We start from the raw sequence: 22,167 nt of genomic DNA on the forward strand, positions 1-22,167 counted from the left end.
AAAACTTATGAAACCTTTCACTTATTGTTCATAATATATTTTGCATAGTTTACAGTAAATCCCTGTAATATTTTAAATAACTGATAGTCATCACTCTTCCCATGATTCGTTTCTTTTATTAATGGAAAATTAATGCAATTTTAACACTACAAAAGTAGTATTTTTAATATAATAAAGTGCCCCAGAAAATAACATGTATACAATACACCAAATACCACCCCCGAAAAAAAACACTGATTCCACAGATTAAACAACTATCCTCACAAATATCACACAGAGTCTAACAATTTAAAGAAATAAACCTGTATTTCACCATCCATCACAATCTGACAAGACTCATTTAAATACAATTACAATGAGCACACTAAAAGTGGAACTGCTCATCTCTTTAACCAAAAAACAGTCCCAAAAGCAATTTGTGGGGATAATTGCATAATTCAAATAATCTGCATTACATGCATCTTATCCACAGGGTAATTTGTTACAAGTTTACATAACAGCAAAGTTTCACATACAGATATGTAAACACCACCACATCCAAAGTAAAATTATGGCTATATGTGATTAAAAACATTTTTCCTATAACCAAAAAAAAAATAAAAAAAAATAACTGACAGTGTTGGACTGTGCAAAGGCCATTTCACAAATTCAAGGTGAAAAAACATTTCACAGATTTTCAATAAAGCTCATAGTCATGTCATTAACTTTTAATATGAATATTGTTTCTTTTTTAGGTTTTGGCCCAAAAGTCATATTGCTTTAAAAGCAATATTTTCTTTGGACCATGTAAACATTTTAAAGGAAAAGTATACTGACAGTACAACTAACAATCCCTGGTGCTTGTATTAATTATGTACCATTCTCCTCCACAGACATACAAGGAATTGCATGCATCACCACATCTGACCAGCGACACGCTCAAAGGCAGACCTCTTCCTGAGTCAGACAGGGCTGCCGGTTTTACGGAGAGCCTCTTGAGCTCCTTGCAGTGTCTCTCTTTTCACACATTTCCAATAACCAGAAATACCATACTGGTGCTGAACCTATACAACACACAGGTGCAATCTACAATAAGTCTACCGTTTACTGTACTGAGCCACTTACACACAATCACAAAGATTAATAACTACTGTAACAAGATTTGGCTATAATTGCTCCCTCATGTGCATTGTTGTTGGCATAGACATTGGCACATATGTCAGATTTGAGTACCAATAATATTTTTTACACTAATTATATTTATTAAATGATTGATAGCATAACATTGTAAATTAACTAAATGAAACTTTGGAAATTAATAATTAATTATCAGTTAAAGGACTGAATTCTTTCTCACCCGGAGTCCACGAAGAACTCTGTCTTTCATCACAGCGAGGAACTCCTTATGGCTCAGACAGTTGTCCCCGTCCAGGTCAAAGATCTTAAAAACGGTGTCCAGAACATTCTCTGAAAGGTCATGACCCGTCGCTATCTTCACTGCTCGCTTAAACTCAGCTATGGAGCAAAAAATATTGGGAGAGTGCTATGCATTTCAGTTCCTCAATCAATATAATTTTGACCTGTCATTAAAATGCACTGAGGACAATCGATTATTCATTATTAAAAGTTAATAACTACTTGCATCCAGATTAGTCTTACCCATTCCTATTGGCCTGTTGGCTTCATTAATCATTTTGACTGAGAAGGCAAAGTCTTCCAGATGGTAGGTAAAGAGACAGAATTCTTTAAATTCATCAAAGGAGATACTCTGACAAACACATATATAAAAAAGTCAGAAGATTTAAAATATAAGAATGGAATTATAATGCTTTTGCAGGATGCAACGAACGTAACATTTCAAATTACATTTTTTTGCTGTTATAGAAAATATTTACTTTTAACATTATATTACAATTTAAATGCACAATATAAAATGCAACCAGCCATGCTTTTCAGTTGATATCATTTTAGCCAGGTGATGGTTTTCATCATAAACAGCACTTGGCAAACAGGTCAGCAGGCTCCAGAATCCTCTTCATACCAACTCTAGGTGGTTTAATGCTTTGTACTCAGGAGTGACACAAGTTTTGCCCACTCTTCTCTAGAAATATGACTGATGGAGAGCTGAATAGAGCACATTTTTCATCTATATGCTGAAAATCTCTGAAGAGTGGCCACTGGCATATTAGCCACTTACTAGTTACATTTAGAATATATTCCTTCAAACTAGAAAAAATTACCCAAGATCAGTCTTGGTTCGTGTTAAACAGCAGATATGCTAATAATATTCAGGACTATCAGTGTTAGTGTTTAAAAGATGTTACCTCTCCAGTGGGGATCCTCTTTCTCATGTTTTCCCAGTATGCCTCATTGTTCTCTTCATTGGTGTAATGAAGCAGCCACTCAGCAAAGTCCTCCCGCCTCATGGTCTTCATCCCGTTAGAAAACCGCAGGAACTCAACTTCTTGCACTTCTGCCTGCAGGTCTTCCATAAATCTAAAACAAATAATAATAATAATAATAAAAAAAACTCTTGCAATACATCCCTCAAGGCTTAACAAAGTTAAAACACAGGATAGTGTTGTAATTAAAGGGCCATTTTACTTTGAACAATGTTCAGATTTTCAACAGAACGTTTTATTATTTTTACTTGGAGGTCTAAAGTACGTTGCTGTATATCTAATACAAAAACATCCTGATTTTGAAATTCTATTAATTATGCTATTTTTGTAGCATACATAAATACATTTTTAGTTTATATTATACATACACTAACATACTGTATTAAAGTAAACACAGGCAGTACTTTACCTGCAGAAATCTTTGTAATGAAGTTTATTCTTGCCATTTTTCCCAAAAAAGAACACCTCGAGTGTAGTGTTGACATCATCAACAATGTGAGACAGCTGTAAAGAAACAAAGTATAACGACAAAAGTATAATATATAAAAAATAACATATTCTAAATCTCCAAATAACATGCAAAGTTGCTAAACACAACATGTACCCACCTCTGTCCCATCCTGCCTTAGAAGCTCTTTTCTCGGTCTAATTATTTTCTTCAGCTTAAAAAAAAAAAAAAGAACATAGTAGAATGCTGGTAGAAGACATCACATTCCAAAAACGGACTCTTATTCACTCGTTCTCTTGTGTTTATGCAAATGTTTGTTCGTTAAGGTACAGTATGTCATGAGTTTATGACATAGTTTATATTCAAATAGCTTTTTCAGCTTCTGTGAATCTTCTAGACCTTGACCACATGGCAAACTGATACATGTGAATAGACTCAACATTTAAACCCAACTAAATTCAAATTAAATTAAGCATTCATGCACCAATCATGCATCAATTATACCCACATACCTGTTGCACATCTGTCTCATCTCATGCCAGCATTAAAAGACACAAAGCAGACAGACCCTAATGACCACAACACTTACAATCCAGAGTGTTTAAAATCCAGTCAAGAGAACTTTCTAAGCTCTGCAGAGTTCTTCATATAATTACCCTCATTTACATCAAAGGTGTTTTAAAACAACATTTGCACTTATCAGTATGACTGTGAAGGCAACATGGTGTCATATAATCCAATGTGAAAAAGCATTCCATACCTTCTGAAATTCCTTCTTGTCCACATGCTCATTGCCATCAATATCAAGCATTTTGAAAGCAATATGAAATCCTGTTTCAGGTTCTGGAATCACAGTGCAGTTAAACTGAGTAAAGCAATGGATACCGGCTTTCATGAATAATCTGTGACCCCTCAAGTGAGAAAAAAAAAAAAAACCTCACCACACACACAGTATAAAGAAAATGAAGGAGACTGTTTGCTGTATTGCAAATCAGTGTCCGTCAATATCACTAATATTACTTGTGGTATAATTTGGATGTTATTGTACAGTTTCATAGCAAGCTCTTAGTGAACATGCACATGTACGATATGCAATGTATTTGCATGTGTCACTAAATTAAGAAAACTTTATATCAAAAACAAACAGCACAACTGAACTGAAACTGACATTACCAAACAATTTTAATTTGTTTTTTGCATATCTATTCCAGTACACACAACTATAATCAGTGATTGCATTAAAGCAGTTTAAGAATAATAAATTGTGGTGCTGAGACTTCACAGTGATTAAACTGTAGATCAGTTTTCTTCCTACTTGTCTTCTGTGAATTCGATGAGAATGAGAACTTTAAGTACATACTCTGATTTATATTCCACACTTAGTGATTTTATTAACTATTTTTTATTTGTCACAAAACAAGTCGCCAAAATTATAATCCAAACTAGAAGATATACTGTATGTTTGATGCTGCATGCAACCAGTGAGCACAATGATGCATTGACATTTCAATTCAGACTGCAATCTCAGCCAAAGTGAAATTTTCCATGATGCTGTTGATTCACTAGTGGTGCAGCACAGTGCAGACAAATTTTGATACAGTGACAAAGAATCAAATCTCAGGAATGCAAATTGCTAAGTACAAAATAAGTCCTGCTGAAAAGGAAGTGACTTTTTGTCCATTTTTGGCTACCAATGACTAAGACTACAAACCGGTGTCCATCTGATTATCATTCTGGACTGGCACTGATAGGACACGGTGTATGAAATTATATAAAAAGGTTAGGGAATACTTACTTGTAAGAATAGTGAGGAGAAACAGGTACTCCGTGTAAGAGATCAGCCCTGAAACAATGGTTCAAGATATGTATTAATAATGTAATTAATATTAAATGTTAAATCAATGTTTTTATTAACCATACCATTTTAAAAATTACGTTTTCATTATGGCACATGCTCAATGAGTGCACACAAACACAGATACTTTACTAAAGCAGGTGTACTCTGGCATACGTGAGGCATGTGTTTGCTTGACATGTACCTTTGTCTCCGATTCCTCTGAACATGTTATTTCCTGCCTCAGCCCTGGAAGCCACCCTTATCATATCGTCCACATCCTGTCCATGGACCAGTTAGATATTAGGCAAAGCTTTAACTGTTTTTTTTTTTTAACTGCAAAGTCTGTTTTTTGGAGCAACATTCATTTGAGCAAACAAACTGCACTTACTGCTTTAGTCAGCATCTTTTTCTTTAGTTTGCCTGTAAAAGAGAAAGATCAAAGATTGCTTAACAATATTTTGCAGCATAGTGAAAATCAACAGAAAAATAGCTTTGAGGCCTGTAGTGGTTTTTGAAGAGATATTGGGTTACATTACGCCCACTTTATGAACACAAGGCCTAACATGCAGAAGTGATCTGACATGCACTCAGATGCACACTCAAACCGGAAACACGCTTGTATAAATAAGAATGTAAGTGAGAAGAACGTACATGTCAGCATTTTAGGGTCTTTGTGTTGACTGGTCTCTCGCTGTAAGATTGCTTTGATAAGATGCATGTTATTAAATTATCGTTGATAAAAGCCCTCATAAGGAGTTTACATTTACATAAAATCAAATGTGGCTAAGCAGCACTTTATTTTACAGTGTGCTTGCTAGTCATGCAACTAACTCTAAACCAAACCCTAATCATATAGTAAATTCATGTTGTTTTTTTAAATTAATCACCTAATGTTGTGTAATTACACTGTCAAAAGGACACCTTAAAATAAAGTATAGCCCAAATGTCTAATAGAATAAAAATGCAGGCACAATATCACATAATAATTTATACATAATACTGCTTCCCTAGTGTTTTTTTTTTCATTTTTTCCCTGAATGTTCGCACATCCATATGCGGCATGTCACTTACAATCCACATTCTCCATCAGGACTGAATGGAGGAAGTCTCTGGGTGTCATGTATGGCTCTTCTTCATAGATCATAGAGGCAAACTGGTTAAACCGCAGGCGTCTCATGGACACTGGTGGTACTTTGATCTCCTCTTTCTTTACAGATTTACAAAAATGGAGAGAAAGAGCAGATGTTTTATTTACAAGCAGTGCACACTTTTACTTTTATTTTATTTTATCTGTTGATGTACGACGCTTCTGATGTCTTTTCTGGTGCACCCAATAACAAAGATAACACATCAGCAGCGTCGTACATCAACAGTCACAGCAGTCGCACTCACAACAGACCCTGAAGAGAAGACGATGCTGAATAAAGTCGTAATTTTTTGTTATTTTTGGACCAAAGTGTATTTTCGATGCTTCAACAAATTCTAACTGACCCTCTGATGTCACATGGACTACTGTAATGATGTTTTTATTACCTTTCTGGACGTGGACAGTATATCATACACACAGTTTCAATGAAGGGTCAGAAAGCTCTCTAAATCTAAATCTAAAATATCTGTGTAAGGGAGAACGGAGGTCTTACGGGTTTGGAACGACATGAAGGTGAGTTATCAATGACAATTAAAATTTTTGGGTGAACTAACCCTTTAAGTTTGCAGATGACACCACAGTGATTGGCTTCATCAGAGACAATGATGAGACTGCCTACAGGGAGGAGGTACAGCACCTGGCTGCATGGTGCGCTGACAGCAACCTGCTCCTCAACACCAGCAAAACAAAGGAGCTCCTTGTGGACTTCAGGAAGAAGAAAGGAAGCACACATGACCCCATCCACATTAACAGGATGGTTGTTGAATGTGTCTCCAGCATCAAGTTCCTGGGAACCACTATATAGGACCTGTCCTGGACCTCAAACAGTGCCTGTTCAAGAAGTCTCAGCAGTGCCTCTTCTTCCTCAGGACACTGAAGAAAAACCAGCTGTCTTCAGCCATCCTGGTGAACTTTTACCTGTGAGCGATTGAGAGCATCCTGCACAGTTGCATCACAGTCTGGTATGGGAACTGCTCAGTTGCTGACCTCAAGGCACTGCAGAGGTTAGTGAAAACTGCCAAACGCATCACAGGGACACCACTTCCTGCTATTGCAGTCTATGTCAAGCTCGCAGCATTCTTAAGGACTCTTCTCACCCTGACCATATACTGTTTAACCTCTTGCACTTCAGGAGGTGTTCAGAAGCCTCTGGTCAAGGACCAATAGACTCAGGAACACCTTTTTCCCTACAGCTGTCTCCTTACTGAATTCTGCCCTCTGACACCCCCGCCCCAACACGCACCAAACACACACACTTCTCACCCCTCCTCAACACTACATCTGATTTACAAACAAACAAACAAAAAAGGTCACTTGTTATTACTTGCACTACTGTATTCATGTATTCATACTGTATCATCCAGAATACTGAATATTTTCTATGCACTTTTTATGGTCCATTGCACTATTGTAAATGATGATCTAATGTTAAAACTGGAAAGTTGAGTCAAGTTCAGTGTCATTTTAAACAAAAAGTAGGTGACAATTGTCTAACTTTAAGCACAATATCTATCTATCTATCTATATATATATATATATATATATATATATATATATATAGATGAAAAAAGCTGAAATAAAATAAAATATGAATTTAAGATGAAAAACTTTAAAAACCCCAAAATGTTAAATGTTGCCTTGAAAATAATGGAAATAATTAAGATGAAATCAAGTTTAAATTTTAAACTATTTATTAACAAAGTTGTTTAAAAAAATATAAAAAAATATAACTGCACACAAGATTCTAAAACTTATCATTAAAATGTAAATATAAATATTAAAGTAAAAATGAATAAAAAATATCAATAAATATTTTTTATTCATAATTGTATATAAATACTAAAATAATACTTGAAAAGAGAGCCAAATGTGGATTTTATACTTGTTATTTTTTTTGCACAACAATTCTGAAATGTTTTAAAAATATGTTGTTCTTCAGGTGACTTTAGCCCTATTCGCAAGGGATTAGTATTACCTGGTGACCTCCAGTAATAATTGCAGAGGTTGTCTGTGATCTTAATCCCGTGCGAATTGGCCATGTCTGTAATTTGTAAAGTAAAAATTCCCCTGCAAAAGACCTACCATATTTCGCCGAACACCAATGTCCTGTGATAATATTGGTCTCGTGCAAATCGGCATCTCTGCGATTTGGAAGGTTATATATCATTTTTCGAGGTTTTTGTTTTTTTGTGCCTTTTTATCCATCTTTCACAAAAAATAATGCAGCGTTGGAGTGTTTGATAGTATTTTGGGTGCTGTCATCATATCGCTACACCTTACACAAGCCTTGACATCCGGGTATCCAGGAGATAAATCGGTCAATTAAAGTAAAATCACAGGCTTCGCTTATGCCATGCGAATTCACCACACAAAATTCTGATGTGGGGGGTAGGGCTGGGCGATAAATCTAACGATATAATCATGCGCATCTAGTCAGTAAATCTGGTTCCATGATTACCGCTAAATAGCCATCACCTGCTTTCAAATGGAGCAGCCTTTAATAGACAGAGCCATAGATCACTGACAAGCTACACAATATCGCGTTCATTATCAAAGGCGATTCATTTGCAATAATGAATGCAATATTGCATAGCTTGTCAGTCTAGATAATACTAATCCCCTGTGAATAGGCAGCAGAACACAAAGAAAGATTTCTTTTTTACTCAAACTGTTGCAGATAGGTGGCGGTAATGCACTTATAAGTCTGCGATCCACCATGAAGCAAGAAGAAGAAGAAGATATGTCAGGTGCCAGATGTTATCTATGGAAAGCCAAATGGGTCAGAATACGCGTGCTTTTCAACGCCGTATTCATTTTAAAACGCCGTTTTCATAACGCCGCCAGGCGTTAAATAAGCGCCGTTACGTGATAAGTTAACGCCAGACGCCACCAGGCGTTAAAATAACGCCACACGCCGACCGACGTTAAGTTAACGCGACACGCCACTTAAGATGCAAATTTATTCGCTCATCTACATGGACACACCTCTCATGGCTACGAGGACTCTACGGCAAGTCAGAGCATCCAGTTTGCAAGAGCGCGAAGATGGCAAGAAGAGCCCTTACAATTGTACATATAGGGGATAAATGCCCCTGAATAAGCTTTTGTCTCATGAAGTTATCACCCCAGGCACGAATGAGTGAAAATGTGGAAATGATTTTATTCAACAGTTAAATTAATAAGGAAGTAATATTATTATTTTATTATTATATTATATTTTGAGTAGGATATCATTTCAATTTAATAAATAGTTGGCCATAGTTTTACAAAAATAGAAATTCTGTTTATTTACATTTACTCAACCCAATGTTGTTTCAAACCTTATGTCTTTATTGCGTTTGAGGAACATAGGAAGATATTTTGAAGAATGCTGATAACCAAACTGTTTTAGTCTGTAAATATATGTTGATTCAGATGCAACTTCTGAAACAAAGCATAGCATGTGTAAACCTAAATTAAATATACATTTTTAAAGCTACATTTTGATTCTGTTTTCTCATTCTTTGCTTTTCTCATTTAACACAATTTGGCTATATGATAAAATATCTTTTGAGGGTACTTTTTCTTCCTTTTTAAAACATAATAACATATGATAAACTGAAATCATACTCAAAAGTAGATACCTGAATTTTTACAATAAAGCACTTACACACACACACACACGTCTGGTCAGCTATCCTTGTGGGGACTCTCCATAGGTGTAATGGTTTTTATACTGTACAGACCGTATTTTCTATCGCCCTACACCAACCCTACCCCTAAACCTAACCCTCACAGGAAACTTTCTGCATTTTTAGGTCAATTTAGGTCCCCTCCGTGACACGAGTCCCCATGAGTCTGTGTGTATTCAGGTTTAAGTCCCCACCAGAATAGAAAAACAAATACACACACACACACACACACATATATATATATATATATATATATATACATATATACATATAATGAATATTGTTATTACATGACACAAATGAGTGTAAATTTGGAAATTATTACAACAGTTAAATAATAAATTTCTTGTAATATATTCCAAAATATATCTATAATCTGTGTTGAAATATATATATATATATATATATATATATATATATATATATATATATATATATATATATATATATATATATATATATATTTCTATATATATATATATATATATATATATATATATATATATATATATATATATATATATATATATATATATATATAATGACCTTTTGGATGTATTTCATTATTAATCTCTTTGTAATCTATAATAACATTACATTTATTTCATATTTCTATATGTCCTTCTTGAATATTAAGCAATTTTGGCCACATTATAAATACTTTGTGAAATTGCACATGCTAAAATATAAGCATTATTAATGTGTTTAATAAAAACATAAACATTAATTAGTGAAAAGAAAGAATTATTTAATAAACAATTAGAATGATTAGTACTTGTCTCTCATTGGACTGATTAGCCTATCTCTCAAAACCTTTCTTAATTAGTTGTACAGTATTGCATGATTTGTAGATTATATTTAATACACTTTGCGTAAACGTTTGCAATTAGTTTTTAAAAGGTAACATTAAGGTCTTAAGGCGTCTATGCTTACATTTCTTTATATATATATATATATATATATATATATATATATATATATATATATATATATATATATATATATATATATATTCAAAGAGTTTTCTTTATTTTCATGACTATGTAAACTGTAGAGTCAGACTGAAGGCATCAAGGGCTATTTGAGCAAGAAGGAGAGTGATGGGGTGCTGCTCCAGATGACCTGGCCTCCACAGTCACCGGACCTGAACCCAATCGAGATGGTTTAGGGGTGAGCTGGACCGCAGACAGAAGGCAAAAGCACCAACAAGTGCTAAGCATCTCTCTGGGAACTCCTTCAAGACTGTGGAAGACCATTTCAGGTGACTACCTCTTGAAGCTCATCAAGAGAATGCCAAGAGTGTGCAAAGCAGTAATCAAAGCAAAAGGGGGCTACTTTGAAGAACCTAGAATATGACATATTTTCAGTTGTTTCACACTTTTTTGTTATGTATATAATTCCATATATAATTCCACATGTGTTAATTCATTGTTTTGATGCCTTCAGTGTGAATCTACAATTTTCATAGTCATGAAAATAAAGAAAACTCTTTGAATGAGAAGGTGTGTCCAAACCTTTGGTCTGTACTATATATATATATATATATATATATATATATATATATATATATATATATATATATATATATATATATATATATATATATATATATATATACATTATAGGGCGATATTTGACTCCTTAAAGATTAGTTTTTTAACCTTTATAATCCCCTTTTTCAAACTTTATTAAATGTATTCCATATTTTAAAGCCAAAACATTTAGATTTTAACTTAGCATCAACATTTCATCTTTGCCATGCACTTAACTTTTTTTGTTGCATTAAGGAATATTTACAGACTTCATGCATAATAACGATGTTATGAGATTAATGTTTAAAATATGAAGTTTTGAATATAGAAATATTAAACAATTTAAATGACTCAATTTATAAAATGAAACTGAAACCGCCAGTAGGTGGCAGCATGTCACTGAATCATTTATTAAATCGATTCGTTCAAACGTCTGATTCATTTATGATTTTAAGACAGCACCGGATGTAGTGTCTGGCGCGTTTTTTAGATTGTTAGGTCATTATTAATCTCTTTATCAGAGAACAACAAAGATGTCTGGTGTACCTAATAATTTTAGAAGACGTCTCAGTGGGATTAGAGATCGCATAAATGCCCAACTTGACAGTTTACTTGAAGCATCACCAGCAGAGCTTGGAGAACAAAGTCTTGTGGACAGGTAGGGAATGTCTGTCTGCCTATCTATCTATCTATCTATCTATCTATCTATCTATCTATCTATCTATCTATCTATCTATCTATCTATCTATCTATCTATCTATCTATCTATCTATCTGTAAAATCTTTAAATAAAATCTATTTATTAGCCCTATAAATTCATTGGATGATTTAATTCGACAACTTAAATCATGACATTATAATAACAAACAATAAGTATCAAACTTACTTTATCTCAGATCATTAATTAGGTTATAGCAAATATGTTTAAATTTCGTAGTAGAGTTATGTTTAAATGTTCTCTGAAAGGTTTGAGATGTTCCGCAACGAACAGCCGTTGCATGGTCCTGCTCGTCCCAGAAGGACGCGGAGGAGAAATGTGACATGTACATTTAAAGTAACTCTTCTCCGCACTGGTATTGATCGGTTATCTTCTTTGAGAGGTAAGTCCTTTGCTTATAATGCTATTCATGAAATTGTCATGTTGATTGTAAACAAATTAAACTAACAGCATTTCACATTGTTGACCAATAGATGCCATTGCCAGTCAGAGACTTGTTGTACAGAGAGAGCAGAGTGAGACACAGTTTGCAGAAATTCTCAGAAGCACGTTTCCACAGCTTCAAGGGAGAGAGTTTGAATTATGCAGGGTTGATGCACAGAGGCAGGTTTCACGTTTGAGTCTGGAGTCAAAAACCCCAGCAGCCATAATTGCTAGTGGGCAGCTAGGAAGATCGGCACTTTATGTACAAGAGAAGGTAATCTAATCTAATATTCAAAAGGCCTCTTTGTGTCTGCAGTATTATGTAGAAACTGTGTTCCTATTGTTTGATCTATTTCATATCAGTCTTCGTTTTTTGGAAAGCCTAATATTTTATTGCTTCCTTTATATTATGTATAAACAAAAGTGCTACAAATAGTGCAATAGTACATTCAAATGAAAGATCACAGTTGTTCAATTTTACAGAGTACTTATGCACTTGCACAAGTGAACTCCTCTCCAGCTCCAGCCGTGGCCTCCTCTCCAGCTCCAGCTCCAGCTCCAGCCGTGGCCTCCTTCTCATCTCCAGCCGTGGCCTCCTTCTCAGCTCCAGTTCCAGCCATGGCCTCCTCTCCAGCTCCAGCTCCAGCCGTGGCCTCCTTCTCAGCTCCAGCTCCAGCCGTGGCCTCCTCTCCAGCTCCAGCTCCAGCCGTGGCCTCCTTCTCATCTCCAGCCGTGGCCTCCTTCTCAGCTCCAGTTCCAGCCATGGCCTCCTCTCCAGCTCCAGCTCCAGCCGTGGCCTCCTTCTCAGCTCCAGCTCCAGCCGTGGCCTCCTCTCCAGCTCCAGCTCCAGCCGTGGCCTCCTCTCCAGCTCCAGCTCCAGCCGTGGCCTCCTTCTCAGCTCCAGCTCCAGCCGTGGCCTCCTTCTCAGCTCCAGCTCCAGCCGTGGCCTCCTCTCCAGCTCCAGCTCCAGCCGTGGCCTCCTTCTCAGCTCCAGCCGTGGCCTCCTTCTCAGCTCCAGCCGTGGCCTCCTCTGCTGCTCCAGCTCCAGCCGTGGCCTCCTCTCCAGAAGTTTCAGTGGCATTTTCTTTACTCAGTCCAGACACAGATATTTATATCTCAGATGAAGATGAGTATGAGTAAGTCAATTGATGTTGTTAGACATGTATTTATACTGTAGTTGGATCAAAAGACGGAGTAACATTCTCTTTTATTTCTTTTTTTCAGTGTTGACCTGAAATCATTGTTAAATACAATGTCAAACAAAGTGGATTTTACAGCTGCACCCATTTCCAACCAAATCAATGTAACACGATGCAACATCCTAGACAGTGGCATCAGAGCCTTCCGACGCCAACGTTTTAACCCTGAGGCAAAACTAGATGTTGTGTTCAGAGATGCTGATGGGATTGGTGAGGGAGCCGCTGATGAGGGTGGACCAACGAGAGAATTTTTAACTTTGCTGATGAGGGAAATCCACTCATGCGAAATATTTGATGGAGAGGACTGGAAAAAAACACTTGCCTGCAATTCCAAAGGTAACCTCCTGCCTAATTTGTGTGTGTGTGTGTGTGTGTTTACATTAAGCATTTTGGAAAAATAGTTTGCCTCCTTTATAATTTTCTGTAATTCTGCACACTTTCACATTGAATGTCATTAGGTCTTTATAAAAATCATCTTTAATTATTAAAGTTAAAACATAGTCCCCTATGAAAAAAGTGATTAATTTTTTAAGAAGCACCACACATTTTCTAAGCATTGTTTATAGACATAATAATGCTTTTCCCATGTGTTACAGCACTGTACAATGGAATGTACAAAATAGTTGGACGGATGATAGCTGTGTGCCTGATACATGGTGGTGTGGAGCCAAATTTTTTTTCAGAAAGACTGTTCTGTCAGGTGTGCAACCTTCAGCCCCCAGTACCAGACCTTCAAGAGATTGCTGACTATGACTTCAGAGCAAAGATGACCAAGGTTAGTTTATATATTGCACATTTTCATTTATGCCAGCTGTTGCTTTGTTAGTAACTGTAATTTGGCGATAGTGGTAATATCTTAGAATGTTTAAATTGTTAACCTTAACCTTAAAAAGCTCTTACTTAAGGGTTTGTGTGTGCATTAAATATTTAAATTTTTTATATAAGTATTTTGTTTCTTGTATTTAATGGCTAATTTTGTGTTAAATTCATTGTCAATTTAGATCCAGTTGGCACAGAATGTAAATGAAGCACAGTGTGCTATAATGGAGGCGTCTGACCAATTAAGTATGCTGGGGTCTCTATGGCACATCCAGACGCTAGAAGACAGAGACAACTTAGTGGAATCAGCTACCAAGTTTTTCATCGAGAACAGGTTGAGGGATTCCTTGGAACAGTGAGTATAAGAATGTACAGATATTTTCACCTGACAAATTACCAGTACTATTTTGTCATTGTTTCACATTTGGTACATGTTTTGCTTATCTAGATTTAAAGAGGGCCTGGAGTGTCTTGGGCTTTTACATTTGATGCAAAAGCATCCTCAGCTCTTTAAAGAAGTATTTATGTATGAGGAGAAGCCACTTTTGGCCGAAGACATATCTGCTTTGTTTAAAGCAGAACTTTCTCCAGTTGGCAGCAACAGGAGAGTAGTGGAGAGTAGAACAATCTGTTTCTGGAGGGACTGGCTCATAGAAGTGGAAGGTATGAGATCAAACTGAAGCTATGTTGGATCTCTCTCTCTCTCTCTCTCTCTCTCTGTCTGTCTATCTATCTATCTAGCTATCTATCTATCTATCTATCTATCTATCTATCTATCTATCTATCTATCTGTCTGTCTGTCTGTCTGTCTGTCTGTCTGTCTGTCTATCTATCTATCTATCATATTTTTTTAAGATAAATTAAATAAAAATGTATATATGTTTGATGAAATCCCATAGCTCATGTGTGCTTTTAACATATTATCCCTGTATTAAAATGTATTTAGTTGCCACTTGAACAAATCTTTCATACACTTTTAAATATATACTGAACCATAGCACACCTTTAACTAATACACTTATAAAACACTTGTATATTTGGTTTACTTTATCTGACTACACTTAAAATCAATTTATATTAAGTGTACTTATGTGGTACAGTTGGGAAAATGTACTTATATTTATTAAAAGTTTAATTTAGGATTACTATATAAAAATCTACTAAGATTGAACTAATTTTTAATGTAATGAAATCAAACTTTAGAAGTACACAAATAAAAGTCCTCTGTATATTTTTGTGATAGGATACTTTATTTCAATGCACTAAAAATGAATTTGAGTATTAGTGCTACTTAATATACTTTTTCAAGTGCAAGTAGAAATACACCTTTAATTAGTGTCTATATAAAATATAATCTTATTTAGCACAAAAAAATGAATTTACTACAAAAGTACTTGCTTGTTTTTAAGTATTTTTAGTACATTCAACTATACTTTATTGTTATCTGGGATGAGGATACTTATATGGGTTTGGAAGAACATGAAGTACAATAAACTGTGACAACTACTTTACTGGTATTCTGTATCTGCAAAATGGTCATTAACTTTTTTTTTTCCTGTTCATTTTTACTAGAAGGAACTGCATATCCACTCACCTTAGACAAGATTCTTGGATTTGTGTCAGGATCTACTGCTATTCCGAGGCTAGGGTTCCCAGTGGAACCCAAATTGGAGTTCTTACACCCTCAAGAGAATGAGGCCCCTAAAATTTTTCCAGAGGCCAATACCTGCAGCATTGTCTTGAGGCTGCCAATCCATCCCAGCTATGAACTCTTCAGAGAAAACATGGAAAGTGGTATTTTGCAATCCCCCACTTTTGGAGTGATGTAGAAAAATTGTGTTGGCTGTTACTGATGTAATAGTTTTAAATATTTTCATGTTTTAAAGTTTTATTATGAAACATGAAGAGCTAAATTGGCACACCACTGCTCTAAGAGTAGAAAAATATTTATATTCTCACCAAAAGTGACATTTCAAGCCTACAAGCTCTTCATCAGACAATGATCACATACATCAAACTAGAGTGACATGATCACCCACATGACCCCCCGCCCCCCAAACCGAATGGCAATCAGATAAAGGCAATAAACATAAAAGTGAAAACAACCATTAACTACAAATGCTGAACCTCAACATATTAAAAAAAAAAATACTTGCAAAATATACATAAAAGAACAATACTTTATCTCTCACAAAAATCATTAAATAAAATGCCTGATGTTAAGAAAACAATCAACATCAAGATAGAATCAAATGTAAATTTGATTCTATAATTTATGTATACTTTACAGCTATTTTTTTTATATAGGCTTAGGTTCAGAATTTGTAGTTAGTGGTTGTATTCACTTTTAGGTTTGTTTATTGCCTTTATGTGAGGTGATTTCCTGATTGCCCTTTTTTGGATCATGTGGGTGATCATGTCATTCAGGTTTGTGCTATATATAAAACCTGAACTATGTATGTGTTCATTGTCTAATGAAGAGCTTGTAGGCTCGGAATGTCACCTTTGATGAGAACATAATACTTTTGGAGCTGTGGTGTGCCAAATTTCTTCTTAGTTTTAGGTATTTACGTGGTTGAGCACTCACATTAAGCCCTTCAGCCTGTTGGATGTGTGCACTTCGATTATCTAAAGTTATACAATGGACATTTCATCATACAGTTCTACTACAGCTTTTTGATGTTTGTAGGGGTTGCTAAGTTTTGTCCCTTTCTCCAGTTCTGCTCTGTCTTGGGATATCTGATAAGAATCCACATCTGAAAGTATTCAGATTATACTACAAATTAATGAAATTTACATCACAATTACAATAAAAAGTTGTTTATTAATGTGATTTAGTGTTTTTTTTTTTTTTTTTTATCTCAGGGATATGACTAGCCCTTACATAAACTATTAATGAGTCAGGAAAGTAGAGGGGAGATACCGATCAGAATATGACACATGCCATGTAAAACACTTCAAACAAGTAACAGTGACACTGTTAAATGTCAATTTACATTCTTAGGTTTTCCACAAAAGAAAGGACATTTTTAAGTACATTTACTCCAAGATTTTCCCGGGGACCTTCAAGTGGATCAATTTGTTCTGTGAGTTGTTTCATCTCATCATCAGTCACAGTGAACTGGTTTGGAGGTACGGTAACTCGTTCAAGCCAATGCACATGAGATACCGCTCCAGATACAGAATGACTGTCACCACCAACAAGCTCTGCTGAATTAGTCTCTCCTCCAGTGGAGTCTGAGGGTCTTGCAAATATCTCCTGCATTGCAGTACTTGGCAGACTCTGTTGTGTCAGGCAATCCCGGACAAAGATTTGTAGAGGTGACTGGTGTCTCTCGGTTCGTAAACCATGATTGTTCCACTGGTGTTTAAAATTTGTCAAGTCTTTGTTAATTCTTGGGATGTAGACATATTGCAGAGCCCACATGTGCATTTCATTATCTACATCCACAATGCCCTCACTCTCAAGAAAGTGGAAAAGGTCATAGTACACATTTGACACCCCACGCCACAGATCGACCCAAAGTCTTTCAATCCTCTGATTGTGTGTACTTCTTCCTCTAAGAGCACTCCCTCGTTCAGTGCCTCTGAACAGGTTCATGAACAAGCACACTGCATTGTTCTCTCCCCCATGGTCAGTCCTTACTCTGGAAGGGACTCCATATTTGGAAATGGCATCCAAGAAGCAGTTCATGACAGTGCTGCTGCGATTGTTGTTAGATGCTTGGAGAAAGGTGACAAGCCGACTGTAGCCATCAATGGCACCATGAATTACTATCCTCCATCTAAATTAACACAAATACATAATTACTTAGTTGAGCATAAAACCTGCATTAGACAACAACAAAATATCCAATGAAGGGTGTGCTTTAGATGTTCTACAAGAGCACTGTTACATCCATTTCAACAACCCTTTTTATGCAGCCATACTGATTTCTGTTAATGAACTGCTTAATTCTGAAATTTAGACTTTTAAAAACAAATTTTAAATTTAGTGACTTAATGGCATTTTGTTAAAGCAACAGAATAATAAAGTGGTTAAGGCATAATGCAATGTTTAAGATTGCATTCAAAAAGAAAATTACCTTATTAGTTTGTGATTTCCATCAAGATGCCATAAAGAATTAGGTCCTGCGACACGGTAGGACCTTCTACGTAGTCTCTGAGACATTGCTCTGAGAGCTGCAGCCCTTGGGTTGACACGATGCATACTGCTCCGCACTCTGCACCTCTGAACCCGAATTCCCTCTGTCCTCAGTTGTGCTCGAACTGCCTCTGGTCCAAGTTGGTCATTTCCAGCCACTATATCCCTAATTTTTTCATCTAAATCTGCATCAGATATATCTGAGTATGAGGAAGACTGCAACAGATTGAAGCACCTGGAAATATATATCCAAGCATTTTAACATTTAATAGGAGCGCTAAAATAAATCAAAAGTTGCACTCAGCATTTTTCCCAACTCATTATGATCTAATGAGATGAGTACTCCAGTCAGCCTAAACATATGACATTTTAATCTAGGTGGAGCAAATTCCCAAATATGTTTCTATTGTTATAAAATGCTTTGGATAAAAGTGTCCACTAACTGACTAAATGTAAATATAAATAAAATTCACTTTATTAATCGGGTTACACAGTGTAATTACACATTTAAGTACTAAATAATAATAATAATAATCTAGATGCACTTACTATAGGGTTGTGGTTAGGAATAGGATTAGGGTTTAGTTTATGGTCAGTATCATGTAATTATGCACACTACATGTAACATATGTAACTGGGATAAAATAAAATGTTTCCATCATTTTATTAGTTTTGCATGACAAATACACCTGTGAACAGGGTGTAATGTGTGTAGTCAATGGATATTAGTTATTATATTACATAACTTACCTTAAACGTCGCTTGACTGTGGATATGGAGGTGTGTAGAATTTGTGCAATCTGTTTTACAGTGAAGCCACAAGACAACAAAAATGACAGCTGATCCTGTGTAATGACATAAGATGGTGCACCTCTGGATCCACTACGAATCAGTGGAGGTCGATATACAGTGCTGTCTGTAGAATAATTATAATATATTGCTTTTATAAACAATTATAAACAGACTTCTTAATTTTTCCAATAGTTTGTATGTCTGTGTGATATGTTATGCTTAGCAAAATTATTCAAAATATATTACTGTAGATGTCAAGTTACTGGCCATCAAAATCAGACAATCTAACTGGAGTTTACTGTGAGTAATTAAGATTGTTTGATTGCATTTACCATCCTGTGCTCTTGGTTCAGAAGTTTGAATCTCCTGAATAAAATCTGATACTTCATGGATGATCTCATCTGCTGCCTGAGTATGTAGAAGAGTCCCCTTTGCCCATTCCAGGCTCCTCAGCATGGTTTGAAGTCTAAAAAGTAAATGTTTTTTTTTTTATTATTATTATTTTTATATTAAATAAATTAATAACAATACATAATTTTTTGCTTTGTTTTAAATAGTATATCATGCTATGTTTTTTTAAAAAGAAAGAAAAATAACCTCAAAACTCATTTTAAAGTCTAAAAAATGTTGTTCTAACATGTTGCTTTAGAAAGAAATATTCAATTTACATTTAGGCTACACTGTCAATTTTTTTTAATTTATTTATTTATTTATTGAAGCTGCATCTGAATCATTATTTACATACATTTAATGACTAAAACAGCTTGGTTACCAGCATTCTTCAAAATATATGTTCCCCAAAAGAAATATAGACATTTAGGTTTGAAACAACATTGGGGTGGGTAGATGTTAATAAAAAGAATTTCAATTTTTGAGAAACTATATAGCCAATATATTTTAAACATAAACTAAAAAAGATACTCACTGCTAGTAGGTGTCAGTAAATGTTTAAAAATCATTCAGTCCATTCGTTCAAACGACTGATCATTTTCAAAGTTGGAATTATTTGTGATTCCTGTAATAACTATATGAGACAGTTCATTCTGGCATTTCCAGCAATGCACATTTTGTGTGTCTACCTAATCAAACACACCTGATTTAACTCATTAGCTCATTAAAAGAAACTCAGGGGACTGAAAAGGCAGTGTCAGATAAGGAAGACATACAAAATGTGCAGTGTTGGGGGGTGCCCAGTTCCAGGGTGGAGAAACACTGTAATGCATCTTGTTTGCTTCCAAACAACTGCATAAAATGTATTAAGATGACTTAACATAGTTCTGGGGCATAAAAGTTAGTAAATTGTGTTAAAAAAAAATATTGTGCCATTATTGTGCCATTAAAATTAGCAAGTTAAATCAACAGCTCATGTAATCGTGTCTATCAAAACGTGACCGTTACAACTCTAACTAAATTATTTTGGAGAACATAAACACAATCTTTACCTGTTTAATGATGACTGAAAAACAGCAGGCCCGGGATTATCAGACAGTAAAAGGCGAGTGCAGTCATTAACAGTGTGTTTACACTGCAAAACAAACGCTCTTCTTGCCATCTTCGCGCTCTTGCAAACTGGATGCTCTGACTTGCCGTAGAGTCCTCGTAGCCATGAGAGGTGTGTCCATGTAGATGAGCGAATAAATTTGCATCTTAAGTGGCGTGTCGCGTTAACTTAACGTCGGTCGGCGTGTGGCGTTATTTTAACGCCTGGTGGCGTCTGGCGTTAACTTATCACGTAACGGCGCTTATTTAACGCCTGGCGGCGTTATGAAAACGGCGTTTTAAAATGAATACGGCGTTGAAAAGCACGCGTATTCTGACCCATTTGGCTTTCCATAGTTATCAACACACTCAGGACAGTTCAGACATTGCACTGAAAATCTGAGTAAGAAAAATTATATAAACACTGTTCAGTTTCTTGTACATACCGATCGTTTCGTGTCTTTACCCATCAATGTATTGTCACGAGCCGCAGGGTTTAATTTGGTTTTGTGTATGTTTTTTTTTTTTTTACTCTCAAAGCTGTGATGCCCATTCGCTTCCATTATATGACTGACAGACGGCAATGGTTCGAGTTAAAAATCTTTGTTTGTGTTCTACTGAAGAAACAAAGTGACCTACATCTTGGATGCCCTGGGGGTAAGCAGATAAACATCAATTTTTCATTTTTGGGTGAACTATCCCTTTAAGCTGTTTACCGAATTATCATAACTACACTAATATGTGGTCATGGAGATTTACTTCAATAATAAATTCCAGGCTCTCATTGTAACATATTTCTGTTTAAATTAATTATGTAGATTTTCCAGATTTAATCACATAATGAGGCCATAATCAAACAATTAATTATGCAATCTAGCTGTCACATAGTAGCTACAGTTTGCTATGACACTATACAGACAAGAGCTCCACCTATAATGTGTTGGTAACCGTGCTCCTGTCCAAACCATCTAAAATATGTCTATATAAACATTTGCAACAATAAGACGACATAAGATTTATTGAGACTCCACATACTGTGACACAGGCTACAGTTTAGACACACTTCACTAAAACACGAGCTTATTCGTTTAATAATTGTAAATCTGTTGGTTCCACTTTAATATTTAAATTAAACCGGATACTTAATTGTATCAACATAGTGACTTCAGAGCAAACATACGACTTTACAGTGCGTCTGTCTGTTAAGTATTTAACTTCACAGACAATATGACATTCGAAGTAGTTGAGAAGTCATTTGAAAAGTTGTCTCTAATTAGAGAATTTCGTTTACCTTCGCGTCCTCCGCGTGCACGATGTGTGGCCAAAGTCTCCATCGCGGTTCATTTTTATAGTGAATGAATCCGTTTGCTAAAACAGTGCCCAGAAGACCCGCTCCAATAGCACGACCATACCCTACGTTTCTGAGAGGCCAGAAACGTCTGACTGCATTCCGCAAACTAACGCCTAACTTGGCCCAAGTCGCCATTATTCTACTACTACGGGAAGTTTTTTTTATCAGTCTACTTTGGTCTATAGTGAAGTTAGAGTGATAAGACGCTGTCGTTTGGCGCCCCCAT

At 35.7% G+C, this 22,167-nt stretch overlaps 2 protein-coding genes across 2 annotated transcripts; both read right to left on the minus strand.

The window, feature by feature from the left end:
- Positions 1-96: 96 nt before the first annotated feature.
- Positions 97-22,135, minus strand: LOC127958033 (calcium uptake protein 2, mitochondrial). Its single transcript, XM_052556813.1, has 12 exons — positions 21,882-22,135; positions 5,738-5,873; positions 5,055-5,086; positions 4,869-4,944; positions 4,625-4,672; positions 3,590-3,672; positions 2,990-3,043; positions 2,791-2,885; positions 2,304-2,475; positions 1,639-1,747; positions 1,337-1,494; positions 97-1,043 (listed from the first exon to the last, which is right to left on the minus strand). Exons 1-12 carry the CDS (start codon positions 22,074-22,076, stop codon positions 942-944), a joined length of 1,260 nt encoding a protein of 419 aa, XP_052412773.1. The 5' UTR covers positions 22,077-22,135; the 3' UTR covers positions 97-941.
- Positions 17,066-21,136, minus strand: LOC127958031 (uncharacterized). The gene is made up of 5 exons (XM_052556812.1): positions 20,554-21,136; positions 19,444-19,577; positions 19,070-19,235; positions 18,261-18,554; positions 17,066-17,960 (listed from the first exon to the last, which is right to left on the minus strand). The coding sequence occupies exons 1-5, from the start codon at positions 20,661-20,663 to the stop codon at positions 17,168-17,170; spliced, it is 1,497 nt and encodes a 498-aa protein (XP_052412772.1). The 5' UTR covers positions 20,664-21,136; the 3' UTR covers positions 17,066-17,167.
- Positions 22,136-22,167: the final 32 nt, after the last annotated feature.

This window comes from Carassius gibelio, chromosome B5 (genome assembly GCF_023724105.1).
Source record: "Carassius gibelio isolate Cgi1373 ecotype wild population from Czech Republic chromosome B5, carGib1.2-hapl.c, whole genome shotgun sequence".
NCBI lineage: Eukaryota > Metazoa > Chordata > Actinopteri > Cypriniformes > Cyprinidae > Carassius > Carassius gibelio.